Below are 20759 nucleotides of genomic sequence, written 5' to 3' on the forward strand. Positions count from 1 at the left end.
TATAATGCATCTATTCAACTGTCAGAAAACTTCCTTGAAAGGGAAATTATCCTTGATAGTATTTAATCAGATAATATAGAGCTGTCATTTTCTCATCATTCTTATAAGAAAGGAGGCACTGGAGACACACTCTAATTCAAAGGGTCAATGATTTCCTTAAATTTCATGAAATATCAAGTTACTATATAAAGCAGAATACATTTTATACTCGAAAACTGGAAAGAGTCAACTTAAAACATTCGCTGTCAGTTACCTTGTAAAGACTAAGAGAACTTCTGCAGCTTTCCCTCTTCTTTCGTTAAATAGTGAAGGAAGGGGGGAAGAAAACTTTGGAGAATTACTTGAATCATCAATAGAAAAAGAAAGAAAAGAAACTTCTCTTAAGGCCATTGTTTAAAATCTTGCTTTACCAAAGACGTTTTCGACCAGTTTGGATTAAGACTGATGCTGTAAGAAACTGAGAAGTAAAAGGCTCTCAGATGTTCAGAGCACTGCACAAGAGGGATAGGATAAGTAATGGGATATTTAATGATAAATACTTTGCCACAATCTTATTTAACCCAAGAGACAGTCTTATTTTATAACTAAAACTCCAGAGACAGGTTAATTAACATAAGGATGGTATCCAGAAAAATCAAGATCTTGAGTCGACACCGAATATCTTAACTGTTAACTCATTTTATACCATCTCCATGTTCCCTCTTCTAACAGTGAATTCCTTCATGATCTTCCTCATCAGGTTAACTCTGTCACACAGGCACAAAAGTGATCACAGTACTGGGATTGGGTTACATCTAACTGAGCTGTTGGCCAGAAGGGGTACCATGGGAATCCCCCAACCAGGCAGGCTGTTGACAAGACAATAATTGGCTGCTTTCTACAAACTGACAGCAAGGTCTCACTGGGGAAACATCTGTGTAACTCACTGAACATGGGGAAGTTGAGGGGTGTCTACAGACAGCCTGCCCCTTGAAGCTCTAGTGTCTTTAGTATAGGAAGGTACACTGCATGTTATCAAAAGAGAAGCATAAAGACCAACTCAGCCACAAACTCTTTGATCAGAGGTTTACTGCCTGATAAAATACTGTTAATATTGTCTTGCTTGCAAAGTATGCTAAGGCAATGATGGCTCTAAGCTTGTGGGACAACCAAACAATATAAGATTTGACTTAAGGCCCACTCCACAAGATGGAACCCATACCTCACACTGCTTGACCAAAAAAACTGAGACTGGAGAGCCTAAATTACTAAGTAGCAAGACCTAACACTATTGTTCTTTAAAAAAAAAGTAGCAATAAAATGACCACTATTAACACTCTACTATATTTATACATCAGCACCTTCCTTGGCCAACATCAAGGAAGCTCCCTCCTGCAGTAAATGAACAACTACAAAGACCCACAGCACACATGCAGAGTGAGAATGCTTGGAACACTCAGCCCTAACTGGGATGTGTCTGTCCAATCCTTTCCCTCAGGGATCAGGGAAGACTGACGCAGAGGAGGTAGAAAGTTTTAAGAACAAAGGGGACAAAAGACACCAAGAAACAAAGCCTTTAAAATCTATACCAGCAAAGCTCATATGAACTCATAGGGACTGAGGCAGCATGCACAGGGCCTGCTCAAGTCTGCAGCAGGCTCTCTGCATATTGACTCCCAGTTTAGTGTTTATATGGTATTCCTGGGTGTGCAAATGAGTGGGTCCCTGTTTCTTATGCCCACACTTGGGCTATTTTCCTTCTGATTGTTTTATTCAATTCTGATGTGTTAGGGCTTTTTTAAAAAATCTTATTTCATTTTATTACTATCCCTTAGAAGCTTGTTTGTTTTCTAATGAGAGACAGAAAGGGAGTGGATGCAGATGGGAAGGGCAGAGAGGAGAAAGTGGGAGGAGTACAGGGAGAGTACACTGTAATCAGGTTATATTATGTGAAAAAAACTACTTTCTTTGTCCCCCCCAGAAATTTATTTTACTGGATATTTTTTAATTTACATTTCAAATGTTATATCCCCTTCCCCCAACTCAACCACTCGCTCCTTCCAACCTCCCCACCCAGTTATTCCCCTACACTGAGGAGTCTGGCCTTGGCAGGAACAAGGGCTTCTCCTCCCTTTCGTGCCCAATAAGGCCATCCTCTGCTAATATGCAGCTGGAGCCATGGGTCTGTCCATGTGTACTCTTTGGATGGTGGTTTAGTCCCTGCGAGCTCTGGTTGGTTGGTATTGTTGTTCTTATGGGGTTGCAAACCCCTTCAGCTCCTTCAATCCTTCCTCTAACTCCTCAAATGGGGACCCCGTTCTAGGTTCAATGGTTGGCTGCTAGCACTCGCTTGTCATGCTCTGGCAGAGCCTCTCAGGAAACAGCTCTATCAGGCTCCTGTCAACATGCATTTCTTGGCATCAGCATCAGCATCAGCAATACTGTCTGGGTTTGGTGGCTGTATATATATGGGCTGGATCCTCAGGTGGGGCAGGCTCTGAATGGCCATTCCTTCAGTCTTTGCTCCAAACTTTGTCTCCATATCTGCTCCTATGAATATTTTAATTCACTCTTTTAAGAAGTTCTGAAGCATCCGTACTTTGGTCATCCTTCTTCTTGAGCTTCATGTGGTCTGTGGATTGTGTCTTGGGTAATCCGAGCTTTTGGGCTAATATCCACTTATCAGTGAGTGCATACCATGTATATTTTTTGTGACTGGGTTACCTCACTCAGGATGGTATTGTCTAGTTCCATACATTTGACTATGAATTTCATGAAGTCATTGTTTTTGATAGCTGAGTAGTACTCCATTGTGTAGATGTACCACATTTTCTGTATATATTCCTCTACTGAAGGACATCTGGGATCTTTCCAGGTTTTGGCTATTATAAATAAGGCTGCTATGAACAGAGTGGAGCATGTGTCCTTCTTATATTTTGGAGCATCTTTTGGGTATATACCCAGGAGTGGTATAGATAGGTCCTCAGGTAGTACTATGTTCAATTTTCTGAGGAACCTCCAGACTGATTTCCAGAGTGGTTGTACCAGCTTGCAATCCCACTAACAATGGAGGAGTGTTCCTCTTTCTCCACATCCTCGCCAACATCTGTTGTCGCCTGAGTTTGTAATCTTAGTCATTCTGACTGGTGTGAGGTGGAATCTCAGGGTTGTTTTGATTTGCATTTCCCTGATGACTAAGGATGCAGAACATTTCTTTAGGTACTTCTCAGCGTTTTGATATTCCTCAACTGAGAATTATTTGTTTAGCTCTGCACCCCATTTTAATAGGGCCATTTGGCTCTCTGGACTCTTAAGTTCTTGAGTTCTTTGTATATATTGGATATTAGCCCTCTATCGGGTGTAGGATTGGTAAAGATCTTTTCCCAATCTGTTGCTTGCCATTTTGTCCTAATGACAATGTCCTTTGCCTTACACAAGCTTTGCAGTTTTGTGACAAATAGAGATTCCATTTGTCAATTCTTGATCTTAGAGTATAAGCCATTGGTGTTTTGTTCAGGAAATTTTCCCCAGTGCCTATGTGTTCAAGGGTCTTCCCCATTTTTTCTTCTATTAGTTTGAGTGTATCTGGTTTGATGTGGAGGTCCTTGATCTACTTGGACTTGAGCTTTGTACAGGGTGATAAGAATGGATTGAATTGCATTCTTCTCCATGCTGACCTCCAGTTGAACCAGCACCATTTGTTGAAAACGCTATCTTTTTTCCACTGGATGGTTTTAGCTCCTTTGTCAAACATCAAGTGACCATAGGTGTGTGGATTCATTTTTGGGCATTCAATTCTATTCCATTGATCTACCTGTCTGTCTCTGTATCAATATCATACAGTTTTTCTTTTCACTATTGCTCTGTAATACACTTTGAGGTCAGGGATGGTAATTCTCCCAGAAGTTCTTTTATTGTTGAGAATAGTTTTCGCTATACTAGTTTTTTTTTCTTTTTTGTTATTCCAAATGAATTTTCAAATTGCTCTTTGTAGCTCTATGAAGAATTGAGTTGGAATTTTGATGGGGATTGCATTGAATCTGTAGATTGCTTTTGGCAAGATGGCCATCTTTACTATATTAATCCTGCCAATCCATGAGCATGGGAGATCTTTCCATCTTCTGAGATCTTTGATTTCTTTCTTCAAAGACTTGAAGTTCTTGTCATACAGCTCTTTCTCTTGCTTGGTTCGAATCACACCAAGGTATTTTATATTATTTGGGACTATTGTGAAGGGTGTCATTTCCCTAATTTCTTTCTTAGCCTGTTTATTCTTTGAGAGGAAGGCTACTGATTTGTTTGAGTTAATTTTTTTCTTTTCTTTTCTTTTTTTTTTTCAGAGCTGGGGACTGAACCCAGGGCCTTGTGCTTGCTAGGCAAGCGCTCTACCACTGAGCTGAATCCCCAACCCCTTTGAGTTAATTTTATAGCCAGCCACTTTGCTGAAGTTGTTTATCAGGCTTAGTAGTTCTTTTTAAAAAATGTATTTTCAATAAAAGGAAAAAAAGGTCTAGTCCTTGGTCTCTATCTCTATGTAATTTCAGCAATCAAGTCAATCTCTTCACCAAATGAGTGCCATTTTACTGCATTTGGTGAATTATAATCTGACCCAGTGTTAGCTATCTAAGAAAACAATAAAAATCTTTCCTTTTATTTTTTTAAATAAGGAATACTTATACTGAATAAAACAACTCAAAAGGACATGGCTATCGTAGTTGGAATACATTCCCCAGTATCTATTCACATTGAGGGAGTACATACACTGAAGCCTGGCAATTTTATTTCTATGTGTATATCCACAGATGTGCATGGCTATTCATCAGAAGATAAATTCAGGACCACTCACAGCACACTTAAGAGCCTTAATATGAAAACAATTCTAAGGCTATCAACAACATAACAGAAAGAAAATAAGCTTTAGTGTAGTTACAGTGGAGAAGATAAGCCATGTCTAGATGGAAAAATATGAAGAAATCTTATAGATAATCCAGGAATAAATGAAATTACACAGGAATATTGTGTGTATGATTACATGAAGAACCAAAACAAGCCAGACAACCCATCCTGAGCATCAGCCCAGTGATTACCCTCCAGGGAGGAGGGCCGGAAGCAGGTCTGAAATGCAGGTCATTCTCTGTTTTATATGATCTTGGTGCTGATTACCTTACACATGTTCTTTCTGTGAGAAAACATCAAGTTTACATTATATTAAGAAAAGGTTATTTCAAAACGTAAAGCATTTTATTCTTGGTGGGTTAAGAACACAAAGTTTGCACTACAGTATTAATGTGCATAGGCTTCTCTCAAAACCAGACACTAAGCAGGGTAAAGGTGATTTCTCTTCCAATTGCTGCCTACAAGTTTAGAGACAGTACTTCCTTTCCACATAAAACATACATTTCAGAACTCTGATCTATAGCTATGGCCACATATCTTCCACCAAGTTAGGGAATTAGCACAGGCCACCATCCCGCCAGGTTTAAGAATTGAAAACAGCAATTACTGATAAACAGAAGGTTTGAAAACTCAAGTGGGACTGCCAAAATGGCACAATTCTTCCCCTTTTGCTGAATTCACTTTATATTCCCAACCAGAATAAAGAGTGGGCACAGGGCATGACGATTTGTTCCTTAAGAGGAAAGTCAAACTCAGTGTTTTCTTTTTCACTTTATAAAAGTTCTGGGAGTAAAACACTTTACTGTTTAATAATGTTTTGTTAGAATGAGTATGAAAAAATCTACATTTTCTAAGAATTCCCTAGCCTTTCATTTGCAAAAAATATTAACTGACAAACATCAAGATCTGCAACGTTTTCTTACAAAAAATATAAAAAAAAGACCCAGTATATAGTTTATTTAAGACTATTTCTTCCACTAGAATATTTAATACATAGGAAAAAATAGCTTTTGATATAAATATTTTATTAACTAGAAGAAGAAAGGGGGCAAAGAGAAAAAGCAGACAGGCAGGAAGTCTGAATTTATTCCAAAGCTCTTTTGCAAACTAACCCTTGACGAAGATGACAGAGATGAGTTAGTGGAAAGAATGAACTTCCCGAGGCCCACTAACATAGAGCTCCTCACAAGGCTTGTTTGGAAGAACTCCTTTACCCTGTTGGTGGGTCGGTCCCTTCCTTAGCAGTCCTGATGTTGTGACTGTAATCCCCTACCTTTTGGAAAGCTATGAGGTCCAGAAGTAATCCTGCCCACTGAGGCAAAGGAGTTCTGCAGTAAATTTTATTAATACACTAAAAGAAAGATTCTTTTTTTAAAAAATGGATATTTTTTTATTTACATTTCAAATATTATCCCCTTTCCCGGTTTCCGGTCCATAAACCCCGTATCTTATTCCCCCTCCCCCTTCTTCTATGAGGGTGCTCCCCCTCTCTTCCAGTCTCCCTGCCCTAACATTCCCCTACACTGTGGATGCCAAGAGGTACATGCTGACAGGAGCCTGATATAGCTGTCTCCTGAGAGGCTCTGCCAGAGCCTGACAAATACAGAGGCAGATGCTCAAGTCAACATTGAACTGAGAACAGGATCCCCAATGGAGGAGTTAGAGAAAGGACTGAAGGAGCTGAAGAGGTTAGTAACCCCATAAGAACAACAATATCAACTAACCAGGTCCCTCAGAGTTCCCAGGGACTAAACTACCTTCCCAGGAGTACACAGGGATGGACCTACGGCTCCGGCTGCATATGTAGCAGAGGATGGCTTTGTTGGGCATCAATGGGAGGAGAGGCCCTTGGTCCTATGAAGGCTAAATACCCCAGTGTAGGGGAATGTTAGGGCGAGGAGGTGGGAGGGAGTGGGTGGGTTGGTAGAGGAACACCCTCATGGAGCCAGGGGGTGGGGAGATGGGATAGGGGGTTTCCAGAGGGGAAACTGGGTAAGAAGATAACTTTTGAAATGTAAATTTTAAAAAAAATTAAAAAAAAACACTGTGAAAAAAAAAGAAAGAGAAAAAGGAAAGCAATTGAAAGAGGCACTATAGGACAGAAAAACCTTCCAAGCTTCTAGACTAGCAGAATCAATTAGGTAAGAATGGCTGTCAGTAGGAACCAGATGTAGATCTCTCCTGAGAGACACAGCCAGAATACAGCAAATACATAGGCGAATGCCAGCAGCAAACCACTGAACTGAGAACAGGATCCCTGTTGAAGGAATCAGAGAAAGGACTGGAAGAGCTTGAAGGGGCTTGAGACCCCATATGAACAACAATGCCAACCAACCAGAGCTTCCAGGGACTAAGCCACTACCCAAAGACTATACATGGACTGACCCTGGACTCTGACCTCATAGGTAGCAATGAATAGCCTAGTAAGGGCACCAGTGGAAGGGAAAGCCCTGAACCCCCAGTGAACGTGATTGTTGGGGGGAGGGTGGTAATGGGGGAAGGATGGGCCAGAGCCCATATAGAAGGGGAGGGGGAGGGGTTAGGGGGATGTTGGCCTGGAAACCAGGAAGGGGAATAACAATCAAAATGTAAATAAGAAATACTAAAGTTAATAAAGATAAAAAAAATGCTCTCCCTACTTTGGGGTGTATATGTATGTGTGTGTGTGTGTATACACATATACATATATATGTATATGATGTATATGTATATGTATATATATGTATGCATGTGTGTGTGAGAGAGAAAAAAAGAATGGCTGCATTATCAAAGCAATTAATTTATAGATTCAAATGCAATCCCAATCGACATTCCAAGGACATTCTTCAAAGAACTAGACACTATAACTCTAAAATCCATATGTAAACACAAAAGACACAGATAGCAAATGCAGTCAGTCCTAAGCAGAACACTCGAGACATGACAAAGACAGCACAGCACTGGCACAAACACATGTGGGCCAGTGGAAAAGAATACAAAACTCAGGAATAAATGTATACATCTTTGATCATCTAATTGTTTCCTACAAAGTTGTTACCAAATACATTAGAGAAAAAGTACACTACTTAACAAACTGTCGGAAATCTGGATAGCCACATAAAAAGAATGAAATAAGGTCTGTATCACACACAAAAACAGACCAAGACGGATCAAAGGTTTTAATTTAAAACCTGCTAGGGGAAAGCAATTTAGGACAGGTAAGGCAGGAACAGTGTAAAAAAGGATTCCAATAGTGTACGAAATATTGACATGGATTACATGAATTCAAAATGGTTCTGCACAGGTCAGGAAAGATCAATACAGTAAAAACATTACTCACAGAATGGAAGAATAATCTGCCAGACTTGGATATGTAATAGTATCCAATGTAATAGACTATATAAAGAACTGTAAAAATTAAACATGCAAAAAACAAACGCTGATCAATAAATGATCAAAAATTGGCAAATAACTTGAACAGATGCCTTTTAAAAGAGAAAACACAAATGACCAATAAAGTTTTAAGGGATACCCAACATCCTTATCTTTCAGGAAAATGCAAATTTAAACTCCCTTAAGTTTCTGCCTTACGATAGTCAGAAAGGCCACCATTAACAAACAAATGCTGGCTGAGGATCTGGAGAAAAAAACCAAACCCTTATTTCACAGCTTGTGAGACTGCACACTCAGTGCTGCCCCACGGAAGTGAGTGAGTGTGCCAGTGGGCTGTTCTTCTTACTGTCCTCTTCTACTGTCAAGTTGACACAAATTAGAGTCAGTTGGCCTGAGGGAACCTCCCTTAAGGTACTGCCTCCACGCCTGGTCTTTGGGAGATGGTGTGGAGGCATTTTTATGGCTGTTAGAAGCAGCTGGTGCCACCCCTGGAGAGGTGGGGTTGGGCTGTAGGCCAAAGGAAGCTGGGTCCACAGGGGAGCCAGTCAGTATTCCTCTGTGGTTCCTGCCTTTGCTCCTGCTTGAGTTCCTGACCTGACTGTCTTCACTGACAGACGGTGATCAGCAAGTACAAGCCACACAGCAAGCTGCTTTTGGTCACAGTGTTTATCCCAGCAACAGAGAAGCAAATCTGGATATGAGGATACCCAAATACATAAAACCAAAACTTCTGCATGAGCCAGCGCTCCTGTTATTGGTACATCGTCAAAACTAAAGGCTACCACAGCGATACAGGCCACTGCTTTGTTATTCACAGCAGCCAAGAGGAAAGTACCCCACCTAGAAGTCCATCAACAGATGAGTAGGAGATGAAAATACAGAATCTATACACAATGGACTTTTATTTGGCCAAAAGAAAAAAATTAAACTTTTTGTAATATTAATAGATCTAGAAATTACTCTATTAGATGAGGAAACCTATTCTCAAAAGAAAAAGAACCCATGAGAGGAGAGAAAGAATTTTTAAATTAGGCTGACAAAAGAAAAATTTAAAAAGTATTAAAATACAATAATGAAAGCACATTACTTTGTATAATAATGTAAAAAAGGGAAAGCCAGCTGCACAGTATAAGCTGAAGGTGAGAGAGAGCAACATCTGTGGTGGTTTTACTAATTGCAGCGAACACTGGGATCTTTAACCCACTGTGATCACAAAAGACAAGGGCAGGAACACATAAATTTTGTTCACATTTCTTTACTATAAATTTGAGTAAGTCAACACTAGAAATTCAAATATCTTCAAGATTAAATTTCCCAAGAAATTGTGAATTCAGGTTCCGGAAGCTGCATAAACAGTGCCAGATGCCATGGCTCAGGGGACAGTTTCTGAAAGTCATTCATCCAGCAAACTAAACTACAGCATCACTACTCTGCCATAAGCAATAGAGAAATCCATTTAGCAGAACAACTATGCACTCTACACTCTGTAATGAAACCACAGACTAATCTAGCAGGAACACACATAATCTCTTTAAGAAAACAATACCTAGTGATGGTAAGTAATTTCAAGCTCATTCAGTAGACAGTGCAAAAACCATTAGCATACCACATGGTTCCCATTTCAGGACATACTATTCTTGACTAGTGCATAATGTGGGATAATGCCTACGAAGACTTATCAAAACTAATTTTGAGTATTAATTGGTTTTAGGATTATAGAACTCAAACATCTAAATCAGGTTTCTTTAAAAAAGAGTACTGTATTAGAATGTGAGCCAGGCCCACTTGGAATAATCAGTCAGAGCATGATGCTTGCATAAACGCCCAAGTTCTCCTTGTGGATATTGTGACGATCACAGCATATGGAAGAAGGGTTTAGTTTCTTTGTCTTCTTCCACTGGTTACATTTAGATGGCGTCTTAGATTAAGTTAAAAGTAAAATGAATAGGAGAATGTATGTGCTATCCATCAATATCAGTTGCTGTTACATAATCAAGATTCAAAATCCCTTCTGCGAATCTAGTAAAACACTCAATCTTCCTTACCAAAGTACTTCACAAATGACTCAAAACCTTCCTCACCTACAAAATGCTTTCAAATTTCAGATGCAATACAACTAATAACAAGAGCCTGTGAGAGCAAAAGCCCAGAAATATTTACACATAAAATGACAGGCTTTGTACGGCTTAGGCACTTTTCAAATACTATTTTTAATTAAATGTCAAGGGTGATTAAAATGGGTGGTCTCACTTTTGTGTACATTTATACTTTTATTTAAATATATGCTTTTCTTTTCATCAAGCCAGCTATTCTTTTTTGAGACAGGGTCTCAGTATGCAGTTCTAGCTGTCCTGAAACTCATGGAGATCCTACTACCTCCCTCTGCCTCTGAAGTACTGGGAAGAAAGCTGTACAACATCGTGCCTGGCCCAGCAAACTACCTTTCAAGACAGTCATCAAGATGCGTGTCAGCATTCTGACAGTCAGTATGAGATAAGGAATGCGTGTGTGTAGTGCATGATTTAAAAGAACAAAGTAGGCACGGGGTGCACATCAGTGCTAGAATACATACATGAACAAGGCAAGGTTCCATCCTCACGCCACCACCCCAGAAGAAAACAGATAAAATATATACACTCAACTAAGGGAACTAAAAGGAATAAAGTAAACAAATACAGACAACCAAGGCGCTTTAAAAAATGAATAACTGACATGCTTTACTGCCTAAAAATGTCACTGGGATGAGGCTGTAATTCAGTGGTAGAACACTTGTCTGGCATGCATAAAGCCATCGGTTTGCATCTGTCATAGGGAAGGGGAAGAGAAGGAGAGAGAGCAGAGGACAGGACAGGACAGGACAGGACAGGACAGGACAGGACAGGACAGAAGAGCTCATGATCTAAAATGTTTATCGTTTTTCTTTCTTGGAGGAACCAAAATACCACATACACAAAGGGAGCTAACAAATGGGAGGAATTATTACAGGGGTGGGGTGGGGGTTGGGGAGGGCTTGTTCACACTCCCTATTGTAGTATAAGTGCATCAACTTAGGGAACAAAAAGAATAAAGTAAACAAACAACAGAGGCGCTTTAAAAATGGATAATTGACATGCTTTATGGCCTAAAAATACGACTCTAACTGTATTTATATAACTTTTTAAAAAAGATACACTGGTGATATATTAGTCACAGATATAGGCTTATTAGAAATATAATTACACAAATTTAGCTACATAATTCTATTTTGTGGAAATTATACAAGCCTTAATATTTTTTATTTCTGACAAACAATAAAATTATGTAATCTTTATTAAAAATTCAAATACAATTTTGGTCCATGAGTGTGGGTTAATACTATGAAAAAGGAAAATAACTGTTTCTAGGCAGACTTTCCTACTTCGCCATAGGTATGAAAACTGGAAACTGTACCTCGCACAGCAGCAGGTCAATGATGTGGAACACCATGCAGAGTGGGAACTTGGCAGTAAAAAGAGTGAGGAACCACTGGGATGCGTACATATGAGCTTCCAGGTTCAGATCACAGAAGTGGCTGTACAGGTCTGGCAGCTGTTCCTAAGAGTCAAAAGGAAGGTTAGGGATGACTGCTGAAGAAGTGTTGTCTTTCACAACAACTGCAACGTCCACCCAGCTCTCTGTGCTTCAGCTGCCTCCTAGAACTGCTGTTCTGCTAAGTCAGTGCACAGACGTGATGACAGGAGATGGGCATGCACGCAGGGCAGACTAAGTGTGGACAACAAAGACTTTTTACAAGATTATCCTTGCTAACACCAGAGTTCTTGCTTCCTGGAAAAATCTTGTTCTCTCAGAACACCTTCACTCTAATGAAAATTCTGAGTCCCAGGTAAGAGGCAGGATTCACCCCTACCCACCTAGAAACAAAATGCATCTTCATACTCACAGGCCAAAATTTCATTTGAATTTTAATAAACATTAGATAATTTTATTATTTGTTGGTTGTAAATGTTGCAAATCCTCAAACGACATTATCTGAGGTATACAGTATGGTTTTAGAATACTTCTGAGCACTTGGAAGGCTCTAAAACACAACCAGACATAAAAACCTATCTGTGGACTGCACAGATGGCTAAAGAGTTCAGAGCTTTTTCTGATCTGCCAGAGGACCTGAGTTTGGTTCTCTGCACCCAAATCAGGTTGCTCACATCCACTTGCAGCAATAACTCCAGGAGATCTACCACCCTCTCTGGCACCACGGTCACCCAAATACAAATATATATACACACCCAATCGTGATCATATAAAAAAATGACAAAATAAAACTGTCCAAGAGTGCAATACAAGATAGATAGCTCCTAGCAATGGTATCTCTCTCTCTCTCTCTCTCTCTCTCTCTCTCTCTCTCTCTCTCTCTCTCTCTCTGTGTGTGTGTGTGTGTGTGTGTGTGTGTGTGTGTGTGTGTGTAAGGGGGGAAGGAAAGAGGGGGACAGAAAGAGGGGGAGGAAGGAAAGGAGGGAGGAGGGAAAGACTAAACCATTTTTGTGCAAAACGCTCACATTGAAAAGGTCTAAAATCTATCTATTTGATAGTTTAAATGAGGTATCTAAATGGTCATCAAGCCCAACTTGATATATTAGATATAGTTATTTGACTTTTAAGTCATACAAGTAATACTGACTTTAAAAACAAAACAAAACAAAACAAAACAGGGGGACTGGAAAGGTGGTTCAGTGGTTAAGGGCACTGACTGCTCTTCCAGAGGTCCCAACTTCAAATCCCAGCAACCACATGGTGGCTCACAACCATCTGTAATGAGATCTGATGCCCTCTTCTGGTGTGGCTGAAGACAGCTACAGTGTACTTATATATAATAAATAAAAATCATTTTAAAAACTAACTTTTATGCCTGAAAAATAAAAAGCATTAATAAAACAAAAATATATTTAAATTTAAGTTGTATCCATTAAACTTTCATGGTTAAATACTGTTCATCAACTCTGTTTGTGATTTTGATACCAACAAATTCATGTGTGATAGAATTTCCCATTTTTCCTTACCTGCATTAGTTTCTCAAGTTGATAGAATTTGCAATGAAGATCTTCAAAATTGTTTTTGTATAAGTCTCTCAATTTATATTTATACATAATATTCACCAAAACACAGAATGCTTGCTCCTCTGGCATCTACAGGAAAACACACATAAGAAGCATGAATGTCATTTGTTCAGACTAAATGTAAAGGTCCTTCAAGTCCTTCACAAAAATGGTCACCTCTTGTGACCCTAGAGACTTGCCCCCTGGTCTTACAGCAAAATCTCCTAACTATGCAATAATTCTGAATCCTGCCTGTGTTTCTGCATTAAAAAAGACAACATAATTTTTCTGTATAAAATAATTAAACATATTTTACTTTTTCCTTTCCTATACAAAAGGCATGTGTGTATGAATATATACACATATATTGTATATACGTGTATATTTGTCTTTTTTCTCCCATTGCCAATGAGATAGTTTTGCTCTTTTTTTTTTTTTTTTTTTGGTTCTTTTTTTTCGGAGCTGGGGACCGAACCCAGGGCCTTGCGCTTCCTAGGTAAGCGCTCTACCACTGAGCTAAATCCCCAGCCCCGATAGTTTTGCTCTTGTTCTATAAACAGTTGCATTTTTACTTTTATAACACTAGAGAATAGTCTGTTAATATTCTAGAATTCATCTCATCAGCTTCCTATGAGTGGAGCTGAGTCACTATTAATTTGTATCAGCAATAGCTTCAATAAGCAACTTCTCTACACATCATTTTTGACACAGGAATGGGCTATGGGGAAAGTATAGTCCCAAAAGAAGAATTAGAATGACAAAGAACAAATGGATTTCCCCTTTTTGTTTATTGCTTGGTTTTTGTTTATTGCTTCTCTTGTTTATTGCTTGGTTTTTCAAACAATGTCTCCCATAAGTTATCACTCTTTGGTCCTATTTTAAATTTTGATAGACAATGTAATGTTATCCTTTCAGAATCCCCTTGACATTGTTATTTTTTCCTTCAATAAAAACATTAGAAAAGGATCTTTGGAGTTTCAAACAACAGGATTTAAATGACAAAATCAGTTACCCTTTAGGATAGTCCCTGCTCTAGTGGGACCCACATGAAGACCAAGCTGTGCAGGTGGCCTGGGTCCAGCCCATGTATGTTCTTTGGTTGGTGGTTCGGTCTCTGAGAGCCCCAAGGGTCCAGGTTGGTTGACTCTGCTGGTCTTCTGTGGAGTTCCATCCTTTTAGACACCCCAATCCTTCCTCCTGTTTTTCTAAGAGGATCCCCAAGCTCTTATAGCTGGGCTGCCTTGTCTGGCCTCAGAGGGAGGATAATCCTAACCTCATAGAGACTTGATGTGCCAGGGTGGGAAGAAACCCGGTGGGGGGCCCACCCACTCAGGGGAGAAGGGGAGAATGTATCAGGGGAAGGATTGTGGGGGGGATGACTGAGAGAGGGCAGTGATATAAAGTGAATAAGAAAAATTTATAATAAATAAAAATGAACTTTTTCAGAGATATTTTTGTCTAATAGAGAATAAGGCCTAAAGTCAGAGGAATAAATTTCAAAATTATGGTATCACAGAGCTCAAAGAACATAAACAGGAAAATACTCAAAATTCTGAAAATTACACCAAGCAGACAAACAAAGGTCCCCCACTTTATGTCTGAGAGATAACTAAACATCTAATTTTTTTCCTCTTTAATGCATTTATTTTTTTACTCTATAATTTCTCTATCCCCTAGCATAAATAGAATATAAGTTGATATTACAATATAAAAGAATATTCATATTTACAGACAGAGCATGGACACAGTATTTCATGCTACTCATTGACAAGAAAAGTAAGAAACTAAACTAAAATAACAACATTGTTACACATTTGTATTAAAGTTAGCAGGCTAAACATCTAATTTAAGTCTCCCTGAAATATCTATTAATGTGTAATGTTTACACCTTTAAGAAATAAAACCCTAATAAAATTACACACATTCAAAAACATTAAACAGACCCACACACAGCATTTTGTACCACATGAGGTTTCAGCGAATGGTTACAGAATTCCTTTGCTCCACATTGCCCTAAGTTTTCTCTATTTTCACTGCCGAGAACCATATTTATAGCAAAATATACAATATTGTAGACAGTGGGCTGTGCAACCTCCACATGATTTCAACTCTATTTCCTTGGTTGTCTAGGACCAATATACAGTAAAAGACTCTGAGAGCTTAAAGAATTTGGTCAGAACCAAGATGTCTTGGGAATGGATGTCCAATCATACTAATCCTCGGATTAATAAGACCTAGACTGAGGGAGACATGTTCTTATCAGCAAGCCATAGGGGTTAGCCTAGGTATCAAGGGGTCAGCTTTGTCCCAGGTTTAATAGCATTTGTGTGGTCTGGATTCTTCATTTGGTTCTTTGGATGGTCTTTTGATGGTTTGGCTCCAGCAAAACTCAGATACATACAGCACTACAAAGTTAGAACCCTACTCTAAGTGCAGTGGGAAATCACCAGAGAGTTTTTAAAGCAGCCAATCTGACTTTTATTTCCACTAAGATCATTTTAGTGCTCAATGAGGAGTAGGTTACAGGGAAAGAAAGGTAGGAAAATTCTGGTTAAGTAAGGATCTATTGCTATCTTTTCTGTGACACAGTAATGTACAATAAAATATAGTCAATTATGCTCCTCAAATAGGTCTTTCCCAGAAATGTATGGGACTGTGGAAGAGCTGGAGGGAAGAGCTCAGTAGGTAAGGGCTCTTGCTGCTGCTTTTTTGTTTGTTTTTGTTTGTTTTTAATTGAAACATGCTAGAGTTAATTTGGGGATGAGGAACATTAATAGAGAAAAGGCCCAGCAGCTTTGTCTATAGCCAAGACTGTGGGTTTATTTCCTTGATCAGTGATTGATGTAGAAGCTACTGTGGGTGATACCATACTGAGACAAGTGAATCTGAGATGGGAAAGAAAGGTGGCTGAAGCAGGGTGCCTGTGGCACATTCATTTAATCCCAGCATTCAGGAAGCAGAGGCAGGTCGAACTCTGAGTTTGAGAACAGCTTGGTCTACAGAGTGAATTCCAGTTCATGCAGAGCTACACAGAGAAACCCTGTCTAGAAAACAACACAACAAAAAAACCAACAAAAACAACAAACAAAAAAGAAAGGTAGCTGAATGTAAACAAAAGGTGCAAGCCAGTAAGCACTGTCCATCCTTTTAACTTAATGCATTATCTGTGTTGGCGGAATCCACAAAGCTTTTCTTACATCTTGTGATAGTCAATTTTATAAACTTGACAGTATCTAGAATCACCTAGAAGATAAACCTCTCAGTATGTTTGGGAAAGATGAGGTGAACTGAAGTGAAAAGAGCCACTCACCAGTGTGACATCACTCCACGGTCTTGGGTTGTGTAAATCAGACAAATTTCACCACTCTGGTTCCTAAGTACGGACTTAGTGTGACCAACCACCTTAAGCTCCTATTACATAAACTCCCATTCATGATCAACTGGAAACTATGTAAGCCAAAACCAAAATTCTTTTTCCCTTAAGTTGCTTCTGCAGAGCATATTACCATAGCAACAGGAAAAGTAATGAACATACCAGTTAGGGCTATTTATGTGTCTTAGCCACTGAACTTCGTTCATCATTTTGTTTACACAAATCTTAACACAGTCTTCAATAATTATCAAGTAACGCATGACAGGTTCGCAATACTTTAGTAACCTATTACATTCCTTAGTCTTTCACAGTGAAAGCATGCAGTGTGAAGAAGACAGTGGTGGCAGCTCCCAAGATAAGACAACAAAAAAGTAGAAGCAAAGTATTGGTGTGAGCTCTGGAAACAAACATGGCTCTGGCTGGGTGTGCTGGCGCATGCCTGTGAAGGACAGGAGGTCACGGCAGTCCTCAGAGCGCAGCTTGGGGCGAGCATGTGACACTATCTCATAAAAGTGAGAGAGCAAGACAGCTAAATGTAACAACATTTGTACTTGATCCAAGAAACTTTTGAATTATCTGTTTTTTGTTTCAGCTAAGTCAGTTAATGACTTTGAACTTCAGTAGTTTTATATTTTAAACCAATTAGGATCTAATCCTGGATATGCCTGTACTTTTGGATCTCTCCTACAGTTTCCCCAACAGTAGCTACTTACTTAAAACAAAACCACTAAAATGATTCCTTAGCTGATTATAATGATTAGTGTTTCACAGAACAATACAATTCAATTTATCACTGATATGCAATTAGTCTAAAAAATTGAACAATGTATTTTTAAATTAAATATTAAAGGTGTGGGTGTAGGAACATGGTAGATCTTTAATACCAAAATCTCATTTTACTGTGTTTCTCACAAAAATCAGTTATTAGACTGGGAAAAAGAGAAGATAAACATTAAAATTTTGTAATTTAAGATGTGACAATGTCCACAATGGTTATCTAAAATACAAAATAAAATAAAACATGTGCCTAGCATACATGCTTGGAGAACCGTGTAATGTAATCAGATGATCAGGTAACAAGTGTCAGCAAGGATTTGTCATCTGTACTGATAAAGACCATCAAAGGACAGAAACCTTTAATGGATGGAGACCACCTCTAAGTTTCACTGAATCTCTGAACTGTAAAACAAAGGAAGCCTTTAAGAACCATGCATTGTACATAATATATCTTTGATAAAACCTGAATTCTGCTAAAAAAAATAACCTCTGTATGTACTATAACCTGTTTTTATTCCACCTCATTATGTTTTGCAGCTCCTGAATGATCTACTTCTTCCTGTGAAGGCAATGACTACACTGATTTCCTCATTTTTTTCAACAGAGAAAGATACTGATTATTTGGAAAGTCATACGCTGGTGAGGCTTCATCTTCCGCACATATACTGAAGAGCAAACAAAATGACCACTGCTAGCTATTTGTTCTCTTCCTCTTTACATCAAATAGATGCTAGAATACACTTAAACCAAACGTCTGTTCAGTGGTTTCTTATGCGTTACCAATTTAAATGAGCAGGATCGGGACCAAAGGAAAAGTGGCTGTGCATATAATTGTCAATTTTAGTAATAATAGCAGATACCATTATTAGACAGATTAATGAGTCTACTTGATTTTCACAAAAATCTTAGAGTATGGATACCTTTTTACATTTGAGTTGTACAACTAGTGAAGTTCCAGGGCATTAATTGAGTAACAATAACTTTCAGTCTATTATGGTCTTAAAAGACTGGGTTTCAAATCATAACTGTTCTTTTGTGATATGCACAAAGTAAGTCATACTCTTTATAGTCATAACAAGGGCCTCAGTACTCAATGCATTTATAAGGATAATGATATTATTTCCATATTAACATGAAGAAACTGAACCCCAGTTTAGGAATCTTACCCAAGGTCACATTGAGCTAAAAGAGTTTAAAGAATAATTCAAATTTATAGCTGCTCTTTTAACTGTTGTTTGAAGGGGTTCTGTTTTGAAGGGGCAGGCAAGCATAGCTACAAACAGTTAGGATAACACAATATAAAGCCTGATTTCAAGCTCATTAAAATCTCTGTCACAGAGTTCCTAGTTTTATGCCAATAAATAGCTCCTGAGCCAAGGTCTATCATACATAGCAGTAAAAGTCTGGAAGAATAAATTACAAATACACTAGGTTATACACATTTATACAAACAGACATTTGGATGCTGCTATCTTGACTCTATGGAATCTTGATTTCCAAGACCAATAGGAAATAGCTTTGTTTCTCATTTTTATTACATTTATTATTATTACTATTATTATTATTATTATTGTTACTTTATGTGTATGTGTTATGTCCATACATATATGCCACATGCATGGGTGGGTGTCCACAGAGACCTGAAGAGTTCTCTGGCACTGGAGTTAATGACTGTGAGCTGCCTGACTTGGGTGCTAGGTACCTAACTCAGGGCCAGGACTCTTAACCACTGAGTAATCTCTCCAACCCAACCTGCTTCTTACTGTCACTGAGAAAGTCATATCTTAATCCTGCCTTTGAAGGAAATTCCACTAAAGGACTAATAACTTTTTAATCTATTTTATTCTGAAATACAGTATACAAAATACACAAAGGTCAAATGTGTATGCTCGAATAAATAACTGATCATAAAGCAAAAATAAATGACCTCCAGGCCTCATGCAACCACCAGCTAGTCTAAGAAAGAGAATAGTGTTTTAGCATTAAAGAACCCTGTGTTAACACAGGATTATCCTTCAAAATCTAAGCTGTTAGCTATCTGGATTTTCACAGATTTTTGAATGAACACACTTTCTTTGCTGACTCAGCCTCTTAGAACTACTGTATATGGATTATTTAGCCTATTCCCTCCTGTATCTGCAGAGTTTCTCTACATGCCAGCTAATTTAAAGTGTAGTAATTTAACCTTAAAATAAGCACGAATTTTTAAAAAACAGTGCGCATTCAATTTAAATTAGTTTAAAAGTACTTAACAATAAAAATGGTAGTAAAATATACGAGGTTAAAATAGAATATGATTTTTATAGAAAATGGAATACATAATCATTCACTGAACCTCCTTTGAACAAATATTAATATAAATGTCATGATGTTAAAGATTATTATAATTGAATTTCTAAAGTAGTTTAAAATTGTTGTGGTTATATACTACCCATGCTATATTACCCTGTAACTACAGATATAAAAATGTATTTCTTATAACTCACTAAATTCTCATCTGTTTGAGAATTCTTGCACTGCTTAACGTACTCAATGTCACAAGCTATTGCCAAAGCCCCTGAAAATTTTCTAAGCACAGAAGAGTCTAATTTTAAAAAACTATTTAGATATGAAACTCTTGAAAATTCAAAACTTTATTTTTGTATATACTTTCATTTTTTGTTTTTTCATCCTTCTTAGGTAATGAATCCAAAATACAAAGGATTGTCGGTGGGGGAAGGGCAGCATTCCATAAAGCAGCGGGCACCTGCAGTGATTAATATGCAGCTGCAAGGATGACTGCAGAAACAAGCAGCGGGGGCAGCTTCTAGCAGCTAGGTAGCAGCTGGGTAACTGATACAGTATTAGCCAGCAAGACCCCAGCAGCATCTCCCTGGACCCTGAGGTGGTGTACCTGGTTAATCCTTCAGAATAGCCTATGGTTTACTGGCTTAGGCAACAGAGAAAATTAATACAGGAAAAAATCCTTCTGTATTCAAAGTAGCTGACAAGCTACTTTGCTGACAAGCTGATAGGTAAACAAAATATATTGACTAATTTCACAAAATAATATAAATTATGAATTAGAATATGTTTGTATTAGTATGATGGTGAATATCAGTGAATCTTTTCTTAAGGATCCTGAAGGCATCATTTCTGTCTTTCACATTACTTTTAAAATCCATGGCAACAACTACATAATGCAGTTAATTAGAGTGTAAGAGGCGCTAATGATGTGTGTCTCGGGACATACTTCAGGAGGCATTTGTAGAAACCGAGCTCACAAAGGCTGTTCTAAGTTCTGTCAGAACTGG

The 20759-nt window shown here is 38.4% G+C and overlaps 1 protein-coding gene across 9 annotated transcripts in view; it reads right to left on the bottom strand.

Moving 5' to 3' along the window:
- Positions 1 to 20759, bottom strand: part of Rabgap1l (RAB GTPase activating protein 1-like) — a 595723-nt gene that overhangs the window by 197869 nt on the left and 377095 nt on the right. For all 9 annotated transcript variants that reach the window (XR_015635222.1, NM_001401442.2, XM_087580933.1 and 6 more), the window contains 2 exon segments: positions 13281 to 13406; positions 11677 to 11820 (listed from right to left, as the gene is read on the bottom strand). Coding sequence is in view for 8 of the 9 variants with exons in the window: in NM_001401442.2 (NP_001388371.1) it covers positions 11677 to 11820; positions 13281 to 13406 (270 nt within the window). In the remaining variant the exon portion in view is untranslated.

The sequence above is a fragment of the Rattus norvegicus genome, chromosome 13 (genome assembly GCF_021556685.1).
Source record: "Rattus norvegicus strain SHRSP/BbbUtx chromosome 13, alternate assembly SHRSP_T2T, whole genome shotgun sequence".
Lineage (NCBI taxonomy): Eukaryota > Metazoa > Chordata > Mammalia > Rodentia > Muridae > Rattus > Rattus norvegicus.